We start from the raw sequence: 14,711 nt of genomic DNA on the forward strand, positions 1-14,711 counted from the left end.
AATGGTGATAACACCGGATAATATATATATATTCAATGATTTAACTATCTTCATTATTCTGTTTTTGTACTTATTATATACTAAATATTATTTTATTTATTTTTACTTAATTTGCTTGCAGTGTGTTTTGTTGTATTCCTACTTTTTTTTCTTTATGTTTTTTTATGCCTTCACATAGCCTGATCTACCTCTACTAACTTCTATTTATTTATAAATGTGATTATTCTGTGTCTTCACACCAAGTTCTCTGTGATTTTTTATGCAAATAATGGCCAAACCAGTCTTTCGGTCTCTTTGGCTGCCAAATCTCTGTGAAAAACGATCCTGTAGTTTAACAAAACAGTGAAGAACACTTCATATTTGAGACGTTTTTGATGAAAATATTGGATAACCCAAAATTTGGGTCTCTTTGAAAGAAAAATACTGTGAAAAACTGGCTGTTTCACTAGAGATAGCATTATGTTTTGCTATTGTGATCGTCCAGTTGAGCGATCTGTGTAGCTCAAAACGGGTGAAGAAGACAATGCTTTTTACGGGGCATGGATAACCACCCAATCTGGATCCGAATCCAAGTCCATGAAGACAAAAGCGGTTGAAAAGAAGAAAGTATAAAAAAAGCTAGCCGCGTAATCTTTACTCTTTGGAAATTGGAACAAGTCAAATTAGCGCCTGCAGCTGGAGGGTAAGAAAAGGAAGTATAGAAATATCTTCCGGTTTGCTCTGCGTGGGTGGGAAAGTCGAGGATTAGGGTTTTCATCCGACGCCAACTGCAGAGTCGGAGACAGGAAGAAGCCAAGACAAGATGATTGAAGTTGTATTGAACGATCGATTGGGTAAGAAAGTGAGGGTGAAGTGCAACGAGGATGACACGATCGGCGATCTCAAGAAGCTCGTCGCTGCGCAGACGGGGACAAGAGCCGAGAAGATACGGATTCAGAAATGGTACACCATCTACAAGGATCACATCACCCTCAAGGACTACGAGATCCACGACGGGATGGGTCTCGAACTCTATTATAGCTAGGTATCTTTGTTTCATTCTAGCAGTTACTCTAACAAAATCATTTAGTTCCCTATATGTTAGAAAGGCGAAATCATATATCTTTTCTTTATTTCTTTTTTGTGATGTTCCTCAATACTTATATAGGGGCTTTGCAAAAGCCGCGCGCATATAATGAATTTGTATAAAATTGGACTCTTCTTTTGGTCTATTCTCATTTGAACGAAGATCACAAATACGAACTGGGTTCTACCGTTCTAAACAATTTGATCATTTCATGTTTTCTTTAGTATATTTTAGCTTTTGTTTTCTTTTTTAGCTTTTAATTTCACGAGGCCTCTCGAAGAGGCTCTAAGAATCAATCGGTCCTGGTTTCTAATATTTGGTATCTCTTGAGTTGCACTAATATATAGGATAGTGAGAATTAAAACTGTGAATTATAATTTGCACAAATGTGTCTTCTCGTATTTCTGTGTGGAATGAAATTCTATTTACCATAAAAAAGGTAGAAGTAACAAGAGGTAGAAATGCACAGATATTCCAGTTCCAGTCAGCTTAGTTGCTAAAACCTCTCAGAGTTGCACCACAGACACCGTGGTTCAAAGCTTGTTTTGTGAAACCAATATCCTGACCATTAATCCCCTTCCACGAAGGTAGGGGGTTCTATTTGGTACTTGAATTTATGCATGCTATTGCTAACCAAATCTGCTAGTTAAATATCAAGACGATACTAGAGGAGCCCTGGGAATACCATCTTTCATGTTTTATAATCAGTGTTGCGTGGACTCTCCTAAATGGATGAAGTGTCTGTATCTGCACACATTAGATTCTGAAACTCCATGGATTCTTGAAGGGCATTTCTATCTAATATTTTCCCCTTTATCCTTTCCTATTCAACATAAATGAATGGTTAATGTTTATCACGGATACCCATGTTCTACAAAATGTTACTAAGTAATAAAGATAATCTTTTAGACATTTTTCTATAAGCTTATAATGTTAAAAGTAAAAAAAAAGGACTATTTTAGTAGTTTACACTTTTCTAGAGATGTGCCAAGGGGTCCTTGTTTCTTCTTGTCGAGTCAGACTCCAGGGCACAAGTTGAATTTTGATTCTTGGATATGTGTCCATGTCCATGCAAAAACTGTCTATAACCTTTATTCATACTTCAGAAGTTGGGCGGCATCTTGGAAGTTGAAACTAAGGAGAGATGTTTCTCAATCATCAAAATCCTACAGTACCACTTGCCTTATCACAGTTTTGAGCGGCTTTGTTGAATCCTGTTCTATCCCACTCATAGGGCCATATCTTGAGTTTCATATTGCATGCTTTGTTTTTTATCATGTCATGGATCTGGATTATATTATCCAAGTACTTTGGAACAGGGTTGATATGCATCAGTTATATTTCAGCTTTAGGACATATCTGTATTGTGTTGATCAAATGACCTTCCCATATTGTTTTTTTTTGTTAGCAAATAAAAAAGAAAATTTATTAAGAGAAAAAAGAGAGATATAGGAAGTTAAGCAACTTCAAAAAGAAAAAAACCCATCCTCACTCAACTTCAAAAACATGATCTTTCCAGAGAAAACAACTGATAAACAACTCATCCTCAACTAAAAAGAAACCACAACCTTTACCCTGTTAAGCAAAGCCCTTCAACTATAAGACATCATTCCATCACCACCACGCAACTCACTAAGCATCCATCCTAAAATTAAAATTACCAGTTACTCAGCTTCTCCAAGTGTTTTCATAGGAACCTCCTCTACTTATCTTATTAGCTTTCTTTGACTTCTTCACCTTCTTAATGGGCCTAACCCCAAGTAAACCCCGGTCAATCTTGCAAAGACTCTTGACCTGAACATTATGGCTGCTTTTTTGACTACTGAATTGTCTAACTGCATATGGTGCCTTCTCAAAAACCTTTGAATCCTTTCGATTATTACTAATCCTTTCTAGTTTCAGCATTATTAGTTGACTGAATATCAATGTAAACTTGGACCAAATAATTATAATAAACTAAATAATGATCATACTTGCAGTGCCCATTGCCGTGAACCATTATCTTTAGATTTCAAGCTTGGTAGAACGTTTCCCAAGAGTTGATTGATTAGCCATCCAAAACGATCATCTATTTGGCAACTTTAACAAAATTGCTCCTTGCACTTGAAGGCTCTAGAGAGGCTAGAGCTTAGTCTCCCTTTATGACAATCTCCTCTTTCCCAAAGAAAAATTGGTGGTAGGAGTAAGAATGAAGGGAATTCTCCACTCTTAGAGGAGTGCTAAAGGGGAGGGGCCATATTTATCTATTTTTTGTAGGTTGTTCCCTCCCATCAAGGAACTTCCTCTACAATAGCCTATGAGAACCAAACACATCCCCCATTTTGCTCAACCACTCCCCACTCTCTTATCCTCTAAAATTGAATTTTAAATTTAAAGTTGGATAATGACAAGGAGGTTGAGAGATTCTAGGGCTTTGTAACTTTGATTCAACCAAAATGGGCATCCTTAAGTGAGAAACCCCAATGACCACAATGATGGGTCATAACTTTATGGATCTCACACTCTAACAATGGTGCACCAAAGCAATCTAAGTGTAAACCAGAGTAGGCAACCACAAATTGTGTCCAATTAACGAGCCAATGATCATAATGACCATTGACAATTTCTAGGAAGGGAAATAGGGTTTTCTTATTGCCTTAGGCTGTACAAACTTGGACCTAGTTATATGGGTTAAAGAAAAGCCTATCATCACGGATGAGAGCACCAAGGAAGAGAAGGAATTCCTCAGAAATTGGGAAAACTCCAACATGCTAAGCAAAATGGTAATAAAGTCCAAAATCAACAAAAAATATTAGAGGTGTAGTCTTCGATAAGGAGATAGTAATAGAATACCTGGTTGAAATAGAAAAGGACAATTTGAGGCCTAAGAGAAAATGGTGTCACAGAGCCTTCTTAACAAAATGTTTAATATGAAGCTCTCCAATTCCAAAACATTGAGAGAGTACATATTAGAAATGAAGGACATAAGTGACAAGTTAAGTAGTCTAGGCGTCACCGTTGCTGAACCTTTCCTAGTGGCCTGCGTGTTGAAGTTGAATTCTCTGCCTATAGAGTATGGACCCTTCAAGATCTCTTACAACACATAAAGAGAGTCGTGGAAACAACAAATCTTGTGCTTAAGGACAAAAATAAAGGAAGCTTTATAGGGCAAAGTTCAGAAAATGACCAAGGGAAAGGGAAAAGTGTATCCAACATGCTTCTTCTATAAGAAAAATGGCCCATTTCAAGAGTGATTGCACTTGTTACAAGAAATGGTTGGAGAGGAAGAAAGACCAGAAGGGAAAGAATGCAGGTATAAATCTATCCCTTGTTTGTGGATCACATTTGATAGAAGTCCATAGAGACTCTTGGTGGATTGACTTCGGTTCTTCAATCCATGTTGTTAATACCTTGTAGGGATTTCTAAAGATGCAGAAATCGAGCCCAAGTGAGTAGCACATTTACCTTAGAAATGGAGATCACCTTGAAGTGAAGGCCGTAGGAACATTTCAATTATTACTTTCCATTGGTTTTGAGTTATTTTTGAACAAAATTGTGTTTGTGCTTGGGTTTTCCAAGAATTTGATTTCAATTTCCAAGTTAACTTTAGATTGTTTTAAACTAATTTTTATTGGTTCAAAGTTTGATCTATTTAAATCCAATAAATTAGTTGGAAATGGTTTCTTAGTTGACAACCTTTATAAATTGGACTGCTCATTGGGCGAGACCAAATTGGTCTTAAGTTGCAATGCAGGTATTAAAAGGAGCTATCATGAAGAGGACTCACTAGTCTTGTGGAACAAAAGGTTGGGTCACTGAGTTCCCTACTTGTGTAAGTTGTATAAAGAGAAAACAAACTACCAAGAGGGGAATGAAGGCTACAAGAAGTAGTGTGATTTTAGACTTTATCCATACAAAAATTTGTGGACCCCAAGCTACAACCTGCTTGGGTGGCCAAAGATATTTCATCACCTTTATCGATGATCACTCTAGATATATGTATCTTTATCTACTGTGTGAAAAATCAGAAGCCCTAGAGGCATTTAATGTATCTAAAGCAGAGGTAAAGAAACAAACATGAAAGACCATTAAAATCATAAGGTCTAATAGAGGTTGGGATTATTATGGTGGGTACATAGAAGCTGGTCAAAATTTGGGGGCCTTCACTCTGTTTCTTTGAGAACACGGTATTGTCGCGTGATACACCATGCCAGGTTCTCCTGATCAGAATGGTGTGGCAGAAAGGAGAAATAGAACACTTATGGACATGGTGAGGAGTGTGATGTGTAACTCCTCTCTACCACAAAATTTGTGGGGGGAAGCCCTTAAAATTGCAGTGTACATATTGAATAGGTTCCAACAAAAGCAATTCTTAAGACACCTTTTGAACTGTGGGTTGGAAAGAAACCCAACTAAAACCATTTATACATTTGGGGCTGTAAAGTTGAAGCAAGGGTATATAACCCACAGTTAGGGAAACTTGAGTCAAGAACCATAAGTGAATATTTCATAGAATATGCAGAAAAGTCAAAAGGATATAGGTTTTACTGTCCTAATAATCCCTTAAGGGTGGTAGAGAGAGGATTAGGAATGCTAATTTTTAGAGGATTATGAAGAAAGTGGGAGAGAGCTCCCTAAAGCTCAACCAAGTGGGCAAAGTGTTGTTGCATATACAAATTATGTTTTACTTGTACGAGAAATGGAACAACAACTCCCCAATTATTCTGAGACCATCGAAAATGATCAAATAGTTGAGGCTACTAATGAGGTTCAAGAAAGCATTTCTGAACTTGAAGGGCTAGTACCTCCTCGTAGATCTTCTAGAATAAGGAAGAAGCACCACATCTCCGGACTTTGTGTATTTCCAAGAAATAGATTATGACATAGGCGTCAAAGTGACCCACTAAACTTTATAGAAGCCATTGGGTGGTAGAGAGAGGATTAGGAATGCTAATTTTTAGAGGATTATGAAGAAAGTGGGAGAGAGCTCCCTAAAGCTCAACCAAGTGGGCAAAGTGTTGTTGCATATACAAATTATGTTTTACTTGTACGAGAAATGGAACAACAACTCCCCAATTATTCTGAGACCATCGAAAATGATCAAATAGTTGAGGCTACTAATGAGGTTCAAGAAAGCATTTCTGAACTTGAAGGGCTAGTACCTCCTCGTAGATCTTCTAGAATAAGGAAGAAGCACCACATCTCCGGACTTTGTGTATTTCCAAGAAATAGATTATGACATAGGCGTCAAAGTGACCCACTAAACTTTATAGAAGCCATTAATGGTTCAGACTCTGTGCTTTGGCTTGAAGCCATGAAAAGTGAGCTAGACTCCATGGCCACGAATGGAGTTTGGGAGCTTGTATCGTTGCCAGTAGAAAAAAGAGCAATTCCATATAAATGGATATTTAAAAATAAGCGGAATCCAGCTGGTATAGTAGAGAGGTACAAAGCCAGATTGGTGGCAAAAGGATATAACATAGAGAAAGGAGTGGATTATAATGAAGCCTTCTCTCCAGTTTCAACGAAGGATTCATTACGAAGGATAATGTCTTCAGTGGTGCACTATGATATGGAGCTACATCTGATGGACGTAAAAATAGCTTTTTTGAATGGGGATCTTGAAGAGGAGATATACATGGATCAACCAGAGGGTTTCATAGCTAAAGGAAATGGACATTTGGTGTGTAGATTAAACAAGTCATTATATGGCTTGAAGCAAGCTTCCTGTCAATGGTATTTCAAATTCCACAACGTTATTACACCATTTGGATTTAAAGAAAACGTTGTTGACTAGTGTATATAATTTAAGGTTAGTCGGAGCAGCTTTGTTTTGTTGGTGTTATATGTAGATGATATACTTATAGCTAACGGGAATATTGGCTTGCTTAATCAAATGAAAGAATTCCTTACCAAACAATTTGACATGAAAGACGTGGGAGAAGCATCCTACGTCTTGGGCATTGGGATCCATAGAGACAGAGCCCGCAAGACACTGGGGTTATCCTAGAGGGCAGACATAAACAAGATCTTGTAGAGGTTCGATATGGAGAGTTGCACGCTGAGTGTAGTACCCATTAATAAAGGAGACATGCTACATGAATAGCTGCCCACAAACCCAATATGAAAAGAAAGACATGGAGAAAGTTCCTTATGCATCTCCAGTTGGGAGCCTCTTGTATGCACAAGGGCAGATATTGCTTTCGCAGTGGGAGTGTTGGGCAGGTTTCAAAGTAATCCAGGTAGAGAACACTGGAGAGCAGCCAAAAAGGTATTTAGATATTTACAAGGAACTAAGGACTATTTGCTTACTTATAGAAAAGTAGACAAGCTAGAGCTGTTGGGTTGTACAGACTAATATTTTGCTGGGTGCCCCGATAGCAAAGCCTCAACATCAGGATATGTTTTTTCTGCTTGCAGGAGGAGCCGTGTCGTGGAAAATTACTAAGAAAAAGCTTAGAGCATCCTCTACTATGGAAGCATAATTCATAGGATGTCATGATGCCATGACACATGCAATTTGGCTGAAGAATTTTATCATAGGACTCGGCGCCTTAGTGCTTGACTATGTGGATAAGCCAATAAAGTTGTTCTATGACAATTCTGCAGCTGTGTTCTTTTCGAATAACAACAAGAGTAGTAGTCAAAGTAAGTACGTTGACTTAAAGTGCTTATTAGTGAGGGACAGAGTGCAAGATAAAAAATCATCATCAAGCATATAAGAACTGAACTCATGATAGCTGATTTGATGACCAAGGGGGTGCCCCTTAATGTGTTTACATGACACGTTAAAAACATGGGAATTGTCACTTCTTTTATTAATTCATTATGGTGACACATGCGAGTAATTAATTTTCCAGTTCTTGCAGTCCCGCACTTGCCTAATGCATGCACATTATAATGATAGACAAGCACAAGAACACATCTAGGACCGGTGTATATAATCCACTGTACTAAGGGTTACGAGTGTAAATGCCCTGATGCATGGATGGAAACTTCACTTTTAGGAGGGGCTGCCATGATCTGAGTTTACATCAGTAATTACCTAAGTGAGTTTTGAGAGTCACCATGAGCTGATGAAGCTACATCCTTCCACTATTGACCACACTTGGGCCAAGTGGGAGATTGTTAGAGTGTGGGACCCATAAAGTTATGGCCCATCGTTGTGGTCATTGGGATTTCTCACTTAAGGACTACCATTTTGGTTGAGTCAAAGTTATAAGGCCCTAGAATTTTAGCCTCCTTGTCATTATCTAACTTCAAATTTAAAATTCAATTTTGGAGGATAAGGATAAGAGAGAATGGGGAGTGGTTGAGCAAAATGGGGGATGTGTTTGGTTCTCATAGGCTATTGTAGAGGAGGTTCCTTGATGGGGGGAGGGGGACAACCTACAAAATAGATGGATAGGGTCTCTCCTTTTTGGCATTCTTCTAAGAGTGGAGAATCTCCTTCATTCTTACTCCTATCACTGAATTTTCTTTGAGAAAGAGGAGATTGTCAAAAAGGGAGACTGGGCTCTAGCCTCTCTAGTCTAGTACTAGAGCAAGTACAAGCACCATTGAGAGAGAATAGAAAACTTGCAAAATCTTGCAAGACTATTAGTCTACATAGAAAGAGCCTTAAAGTGCAAGGAGCAATTTTGTTAAAAATTACCAGATAGAGGATTATTTTGGATAGCCTATCAAACTCTTGGAAATGTTCTACCAAGCTTGAAGTTTGAAGACAACAGTTCATGGCAATGGGCACTGCAGGTATGATCATTATTATTATTATTATTATTATTATTATTATTATTATTATTTGGTGCAAGTTTACGTTGACATTCAGTCAACCAGTAGTTTCAGCCTTCAGGACCACATTCTTCTCACAGATTTTTTCTGTTGTCATCTCACCTCCCTCTTTAACTCTGTTCCCTTCAACTTCAGGCAATGTCTGTCCCTCTTGGTTTTTAGACTTTCTCATATTTATCTGTCAAATATTGCTAGGGTTTTGCTTTTCAACCACAAATTTTATTATTATACTTGTTGCCACAATTTACTTTTAATCTTCTTGAACCCTTCAAAAATTGTCCCGTAATTTGGATTACTTCATCCATTCAGATCAAATTACAAATATTACCTGCTCAGGATGGAAATCTTGTAAACAGCATACTTTGGTGGTTTATTTACTGATATTCCTAATAAGCTATGTTTACCTGTTATGATGAACTGCTTATTAGTTGAGGTTGGTGATGCTCCAAACCTGTTGTTGGTAGATCTGTTCTACTTTTATGGTGGTTTATTTACTGATATTCGTAATAAGCTATGTTTACCTGTTATGATGAACTGCTTATTAGTTGAAGTTGGTGATGCTCCAAACCTGTTGTTGATAGATCTGTTTTTCTACTTTTATTGGATTATGTTAGCATATGTAAGGATTTTGCACAACATTTTGTGCTTAGTTTATCGGTGTTGTTTGAATCACATCTTGTGAAAATAGGGGAAGAGACCATCTTCATTATCATCTTTATCTGTGGTATATCTCACATTAGTGGAGTTGGCAACAATTCCTATTCCTTTGTTCCAACCTATATCCAAGGTTACATTTTGAAGCCAATGAACAAGTAAAGCTTATTTCATTACTTAAATTATATCCAAGCTTGTCCCTCCACCTATTATCTGGATCATTTGGATAGAAAGATGTTTTTCAGCAGGTCTAGATGTGTGAAAACTGATCAATGCTGTGATTGGTAGAATTTTCTCCTGGGCCTCTGTTTCCAAGGACTTCGCTGATGTATTTCTGAACCAGATTTGCAATGGTTCCCAGTTGTGGCTTGACTGATGTATTTGTAGTAGTGTTTGCCTAGTGGGCAAACCTATCTGTTTGTTGTATCTTCTGCTTCTATTTAATAAAATTTACCTTATCCATTTTCCAAAAATAAAATCATTTACTTCAACTGGGATTCCATGTCTGCCTTTTTATTGTCCTTCAAGAACTTTCATCTTGCATTATCATTCTCATCTATGCCATTTTGAAGCATATATGGCTTTATCTATCTACTCTGTTACCATGGGTGATACAGCCTTTAATCTCTTCAACTTTATCTATAATTTAATTATGATGTTGAAACTGATTAGCTTTGAGGAATTTTAATTCTTTATTTTTGTATCCACCATATATTTTGTTTTATTTGGGTCAATTTTAAAATAATTAGATTCTAAGATACCCATGCCTCGCTATGGTTTACCCCTTGTCTCCCCTTTTCTTGAAAAAAAGTTTTGTACTAAAAGAAGTCATTTGTAAAGTAGTATATAGAAGCAAGGTTCAAAATATCGATATGCCCGATACGCCGGTAGGGGCGTATCGATACTATTTCTTTTTGTTTTACTTTTTTTTTCTGAAACTGGTTCAGCGGGGCTGGTTTAGGTCTCCTCCACCCCCTGAACCGGTCAGACCCCCGATACACCCCGTCATTTGTTTTATTTGGTCTCCTTGGTTAAAACAAGTTGGTTTTCTGACATTGGCTTAGGTTGTGTTTGGTACCATTGCTGTGTCTATCTGAAACGTTCTGGGTTGATCAATACACACTGTTGTTTCTACTTTCTGCCTAAAACATTAATTTGAGGATAAATATCAACAATCAGTCCATAGTTTTCAAGGTGCCAAGGTGAGGCTAGGCGACAGGGGGCACCTAGTTGCCTAGGCGATGGATTTTTTTTAAGAAGAAGAAGAAGTGGAAGATGACAATAGAAAGTCTTTCCACTTTTGTTCAAAAGTCATGCTAACATGGTTAAGCTATACAGGGAACATCTATTGTAACATTTTGCTCCTTGCTACTCAACTAAAGCAATATCTCTTGCAATGTTTCTGGGAAAGAGTAGGAAGCAATTTGATTGAGGAAGCGAAATGTTTGGGATGCTTAAAAGGAGAGCATCAATTCTCAAAAATGGAGAGTCCATCGTTTCTTGTAAGAAGCACGATGCTTATATTTTATTCTGATGGGATGCCATGCTTGATAAAAAATGTGAACTTTCTTGCAGAGAGGGGTTCATTGACAGGTGATGTATTTGTGGTTTTAAACTTAAGTATGACTTTGTGAGAAGAAATTCGAACAGATGAAAAAGAGTAGAATGCTTCACATATGCTTTTTACAGCAGTAAATCAGATACCACGGTCCTTGTATTTTTCTTTTGATCAGAAGGCATTAATTTGTTATTGAAAGTGCAGTTCTTTTTGTGGCTATTGATTTCAGTCTTTGTAGCAATATCTCTGTTGCTTGTATGCATTTCAACTTTACATGGTCTCTTTTGTGGGATACATTCTGAACCCATGGCCCAGAAAGAAGACTCCATTTCGTTTCTTTCTTTTTTTCTTGCCTTTAGCTATGGAACACATCCTACCCAATAATGATTTATCTTTCTGTATGAGCATCACCTATTGGAATCTTATTTTCTGCTTTGTTTTCAGATGCAGTTATACAGGAGATGATGCACTAGGTGATGGAAAACAAGTGTAAGCACTATTGATATCTAATTGTCCCATGTATAAACTGATACAAGTGGATACTTGGTTCAATATGTAAGGACTATTTTCCATTTATGGACTCCGAATATCTATGCACGATATAAAGATCTGGTTTAAACTGTGACATGCTCTCTTCTGCAACCTTCATTTATGAACTGCTCATCTGTGTGCGTGTCGCAGAGACATTTATATAGGGTGGTGATCTAGGCAAACGTCGTTTTTGATATCCAAACGGTGCTTTTCGTATGATATGTATCGATTTTCAGGTCATTGGTACATCACTTGTTAAGAATTTTGACCTTTTAGAACTTTCAACACACTGTACATTAACTTCTGTCAGATTTTAAAAAAAGGAAAAAAAAAGTGTCGAAGACTCGAAGCTATTTCGGCCGGGCTTGGATCTGCTACCAACGAGTTCTCAGTTCTCACGTCCCTTATCAGTGTTCCGCGGGTATCGATGTGGGAACAGTTTGTGAGTAGCAGATCAAGCTAGATCTGCAGATTACAGAACAATGTGTTTGCACATCTACAGCTGCACATTGAGTATATCCCTGTCATCCACAAAAATGTTTTCAGTGTGCGACTGGTGTTATCATCGTGCAGATCTGCTCCTTAATTATGTCTAATTGGATTTCTTTATATGCCATTGAATTCCCTTAATTATTATGATCCGAAATTGTTTGGTATAAGAATCATAGGTAAGATGATTTAACTTTGGCCTTCAATTCAAGTTGAAAGAGAACAAATCAATCACTATGCCATGCTTTAATTATTTGTTATAGTACATTCAAGATTTAAAACATTAAATCTAAGGTTGAAATATGAATAGGGTATAAACATTAAATCTAAGGTTGAAATGCACACTTTAATAGTTTATATTAAAAGATACATTATAACAGGTTGAAATATGAATAGGGTATAAGCACACAGGACTTGTACATTTTTATAGTTATGTTAAGAGATGCATTTCAATCAACAAGTATTGCTTATGACTACAGCTATAAATTTTCAATGGCATTCCACCTGCACCACATGCATATGTCTTTACTGATACAGTAGGACACTTATGACTTGATATTTTACTGATACAGAAGGACACTTATGACTTGATATTTTGAACCTTGATATTTTTAACTTTTTAGACATTTTCTTTCCCTTTTTTACGTTGGCCAATAAATGAGATAATCATGTTTAGTTCTTCCATCATTTTTCAATGTAGTCTTGATAGTTCAACTCCACATAGTCATCTAAAACTTATATTTACTATTATTTAAGATTTATTTGGATTTTCTTAATACATCTATTGGTATTTTTTTTACTGTAATCATGCATAATATGCGATATATATTAAAAATTATTTTTTCTTTTTTTTTTTTAATTTTTTGCATTTTCAATACTTCCAACGGTGGATACCCATGAGTTATTTATGAATACCAGTTGATGATTGGTTACCACCTTATCATGGTCGGAGTATCGGACTATACCCTTTTGAGGCGTCCGGTTTATCAGAAGTGGGACAAAATGACGACCAGGTTTCCAATATATGGCCATAGAAAAAACATGCTCTACTGACATGATAGCTAAAGCATATATCACCCTTTTCAAGATTTCCAGATATCCAATCTGGCCCATTTATATTAAGGGCATCTAGCGAACCAGATGCTGTATTTTTGCAGATCCCAATGGATGATGTAAATGGACGGGCTGTGGGCCTGTGGCCGGACTAACATCAAAGGCAAAGAATCCTCTTTTTAATACCACCAGAATGTGAGAACGCGTTTATTAGTTTGGTTTTTTAGCAGATATTCTTAAAGGATTTGGCTGTCTAAATTCGATTAGATGGTTTGGTTGTTTTAGATTCGACAGCCTGGTCCTGGACTAGGGGTGGGTTCGAGCCGAATAGTATGAGGTTCGAGTTTGGCTCGCCTAGGAAGTATAAGGCTCGAGTTTAAGCTTGAGTTCGGTTCGAGTTTGGCTTGAGTCATAATCTCATAAGTTCGAGCTTGGTTTGGCTCGAATTTGATTTAAGAAAAATATTTTATGAAAATTAAAAATTATATATAAAAAATATTGTTTTATTTGATATTTAAAAAAATAAGAATTATAATATTTTTATTATATATATTATTTTCTATAATTATATTATATTATATGATATTATAATATATATATGTGTGTGTGTGTGTGTATGTGTATTTTCAAGTTGGCTCGTTAGCCTCATGAGTCGAGTTCTATTAGGCTCGAGCTCTGTTGAAACCGAGCCGAGCTGAGCTCTATTAAGCTTGAGCTCGATTGAAACCGAGCTGAACTGAACTTTTCTTGAACTGAGCTCGAGTAACTTGTGAAGAATCGGCTTGTAGCCACCCCTACCTGGACTGTCAAAATGGCTTTCCAGACGTTAGTTCACTCCTTCCACTTGGTAACAGTAACATTGGTTTTGATAGGAAAAATCTTTTAAAACAACCTACCCTGTTTTGGTAACCTGCTGTGAATGCCATGGAATCATGAGTGTGGGTAAAACAGTATTTATACTCAACATTCACAAACAAAGACCTGAATCAACTAATGTGTCATGTGTAGAGGCTCCTAAAAGCTAAAACAGTCCAAGCGTTTTGCAGCTGCAGGGAGAGGTTTATTGACAGCCCATGCTGTTGATCATGGACAGATGATTTTTTTTTTCCTGCATGTGAATTTTGGTCTTTGAACTGGCTTATGGGTGTTCCCGAGTTGCAAAGCTCTGGCCTAAATCGGGTTTCATAAAGAAATATTTGTTGTATGATCTTCAATTCCAGAGGAGTTTCACAAACTAAAATTTAACGTATTTCAGGTGTAATAAAACCGCAGTTGTAATCGGAATTGAAATCTATCAGAATTAGAACAGTCTATTTCTCTTACCTGTTTGGTTCATATGAGAATTTGAATTGGAATTAGAATGAGATGGAATGGATTCTCATTCTTAAAGAAAGGGGAGGGAATTGTTATTCTCTCAAATGAAAGAATGCCACTCCAATAGAAACGAAGATTCAGATTCCAATTCTTTCAAAAATAAATGGTTAAAATCGAAATGAAAAACTTCAAACAAATATAAAGGATTTTTAAATATTAGTTAACTTAAACTTAAACAAATATAACAATGCATGGAAACTTGGGTAATATATCTTA

At 36.8% G+C, this 14,711-nt stretch overlaps 1 protein-coding gene across 1 annotated transcript; it reads left to right on the forward strand.

Annotated features, from left to right (window-relative positions):
• Positions 1 to 645: 645 nt before the first annotated feature.
• LOC148870339 (ubiquitin-like protein 5) lies at positions 646 to 11,673 on the forward strand. The gene is made up of 2 exons (XM_088967535.1): positions 646 to 1,024; positions 11,493 to 11,673. Exon 1 carries the CDS (start codon positions 803 to 805, stop codon positions 1,022 to 1,024), a length of 222 nt encoding a protein of 73 aa, XP_088823661.1. The 5' UTR covers positions 646 to 802; the 3' UTR covers positions 11,493 to 11,673.
• Positions 11,674 to 14,711: the final 3,038 nt, after the last annotated feature.

Source organism: Nelumbo lutea, chromosome 2 (genome assembly GCF_056320005.1).
Source record: "Nelumbo lutea isolate HS-2025 chromosome 2, American lotus-T2T, whole genome shotgun sequence".
NCBI classification, from domain to species: domain Eukaryota; kingdom Viridiplantae; phylum Streptophyta; class Magnoliopsida; order Proteales; family Nelumbonaceae; genus Nelumbo; species Nelumbo lutea.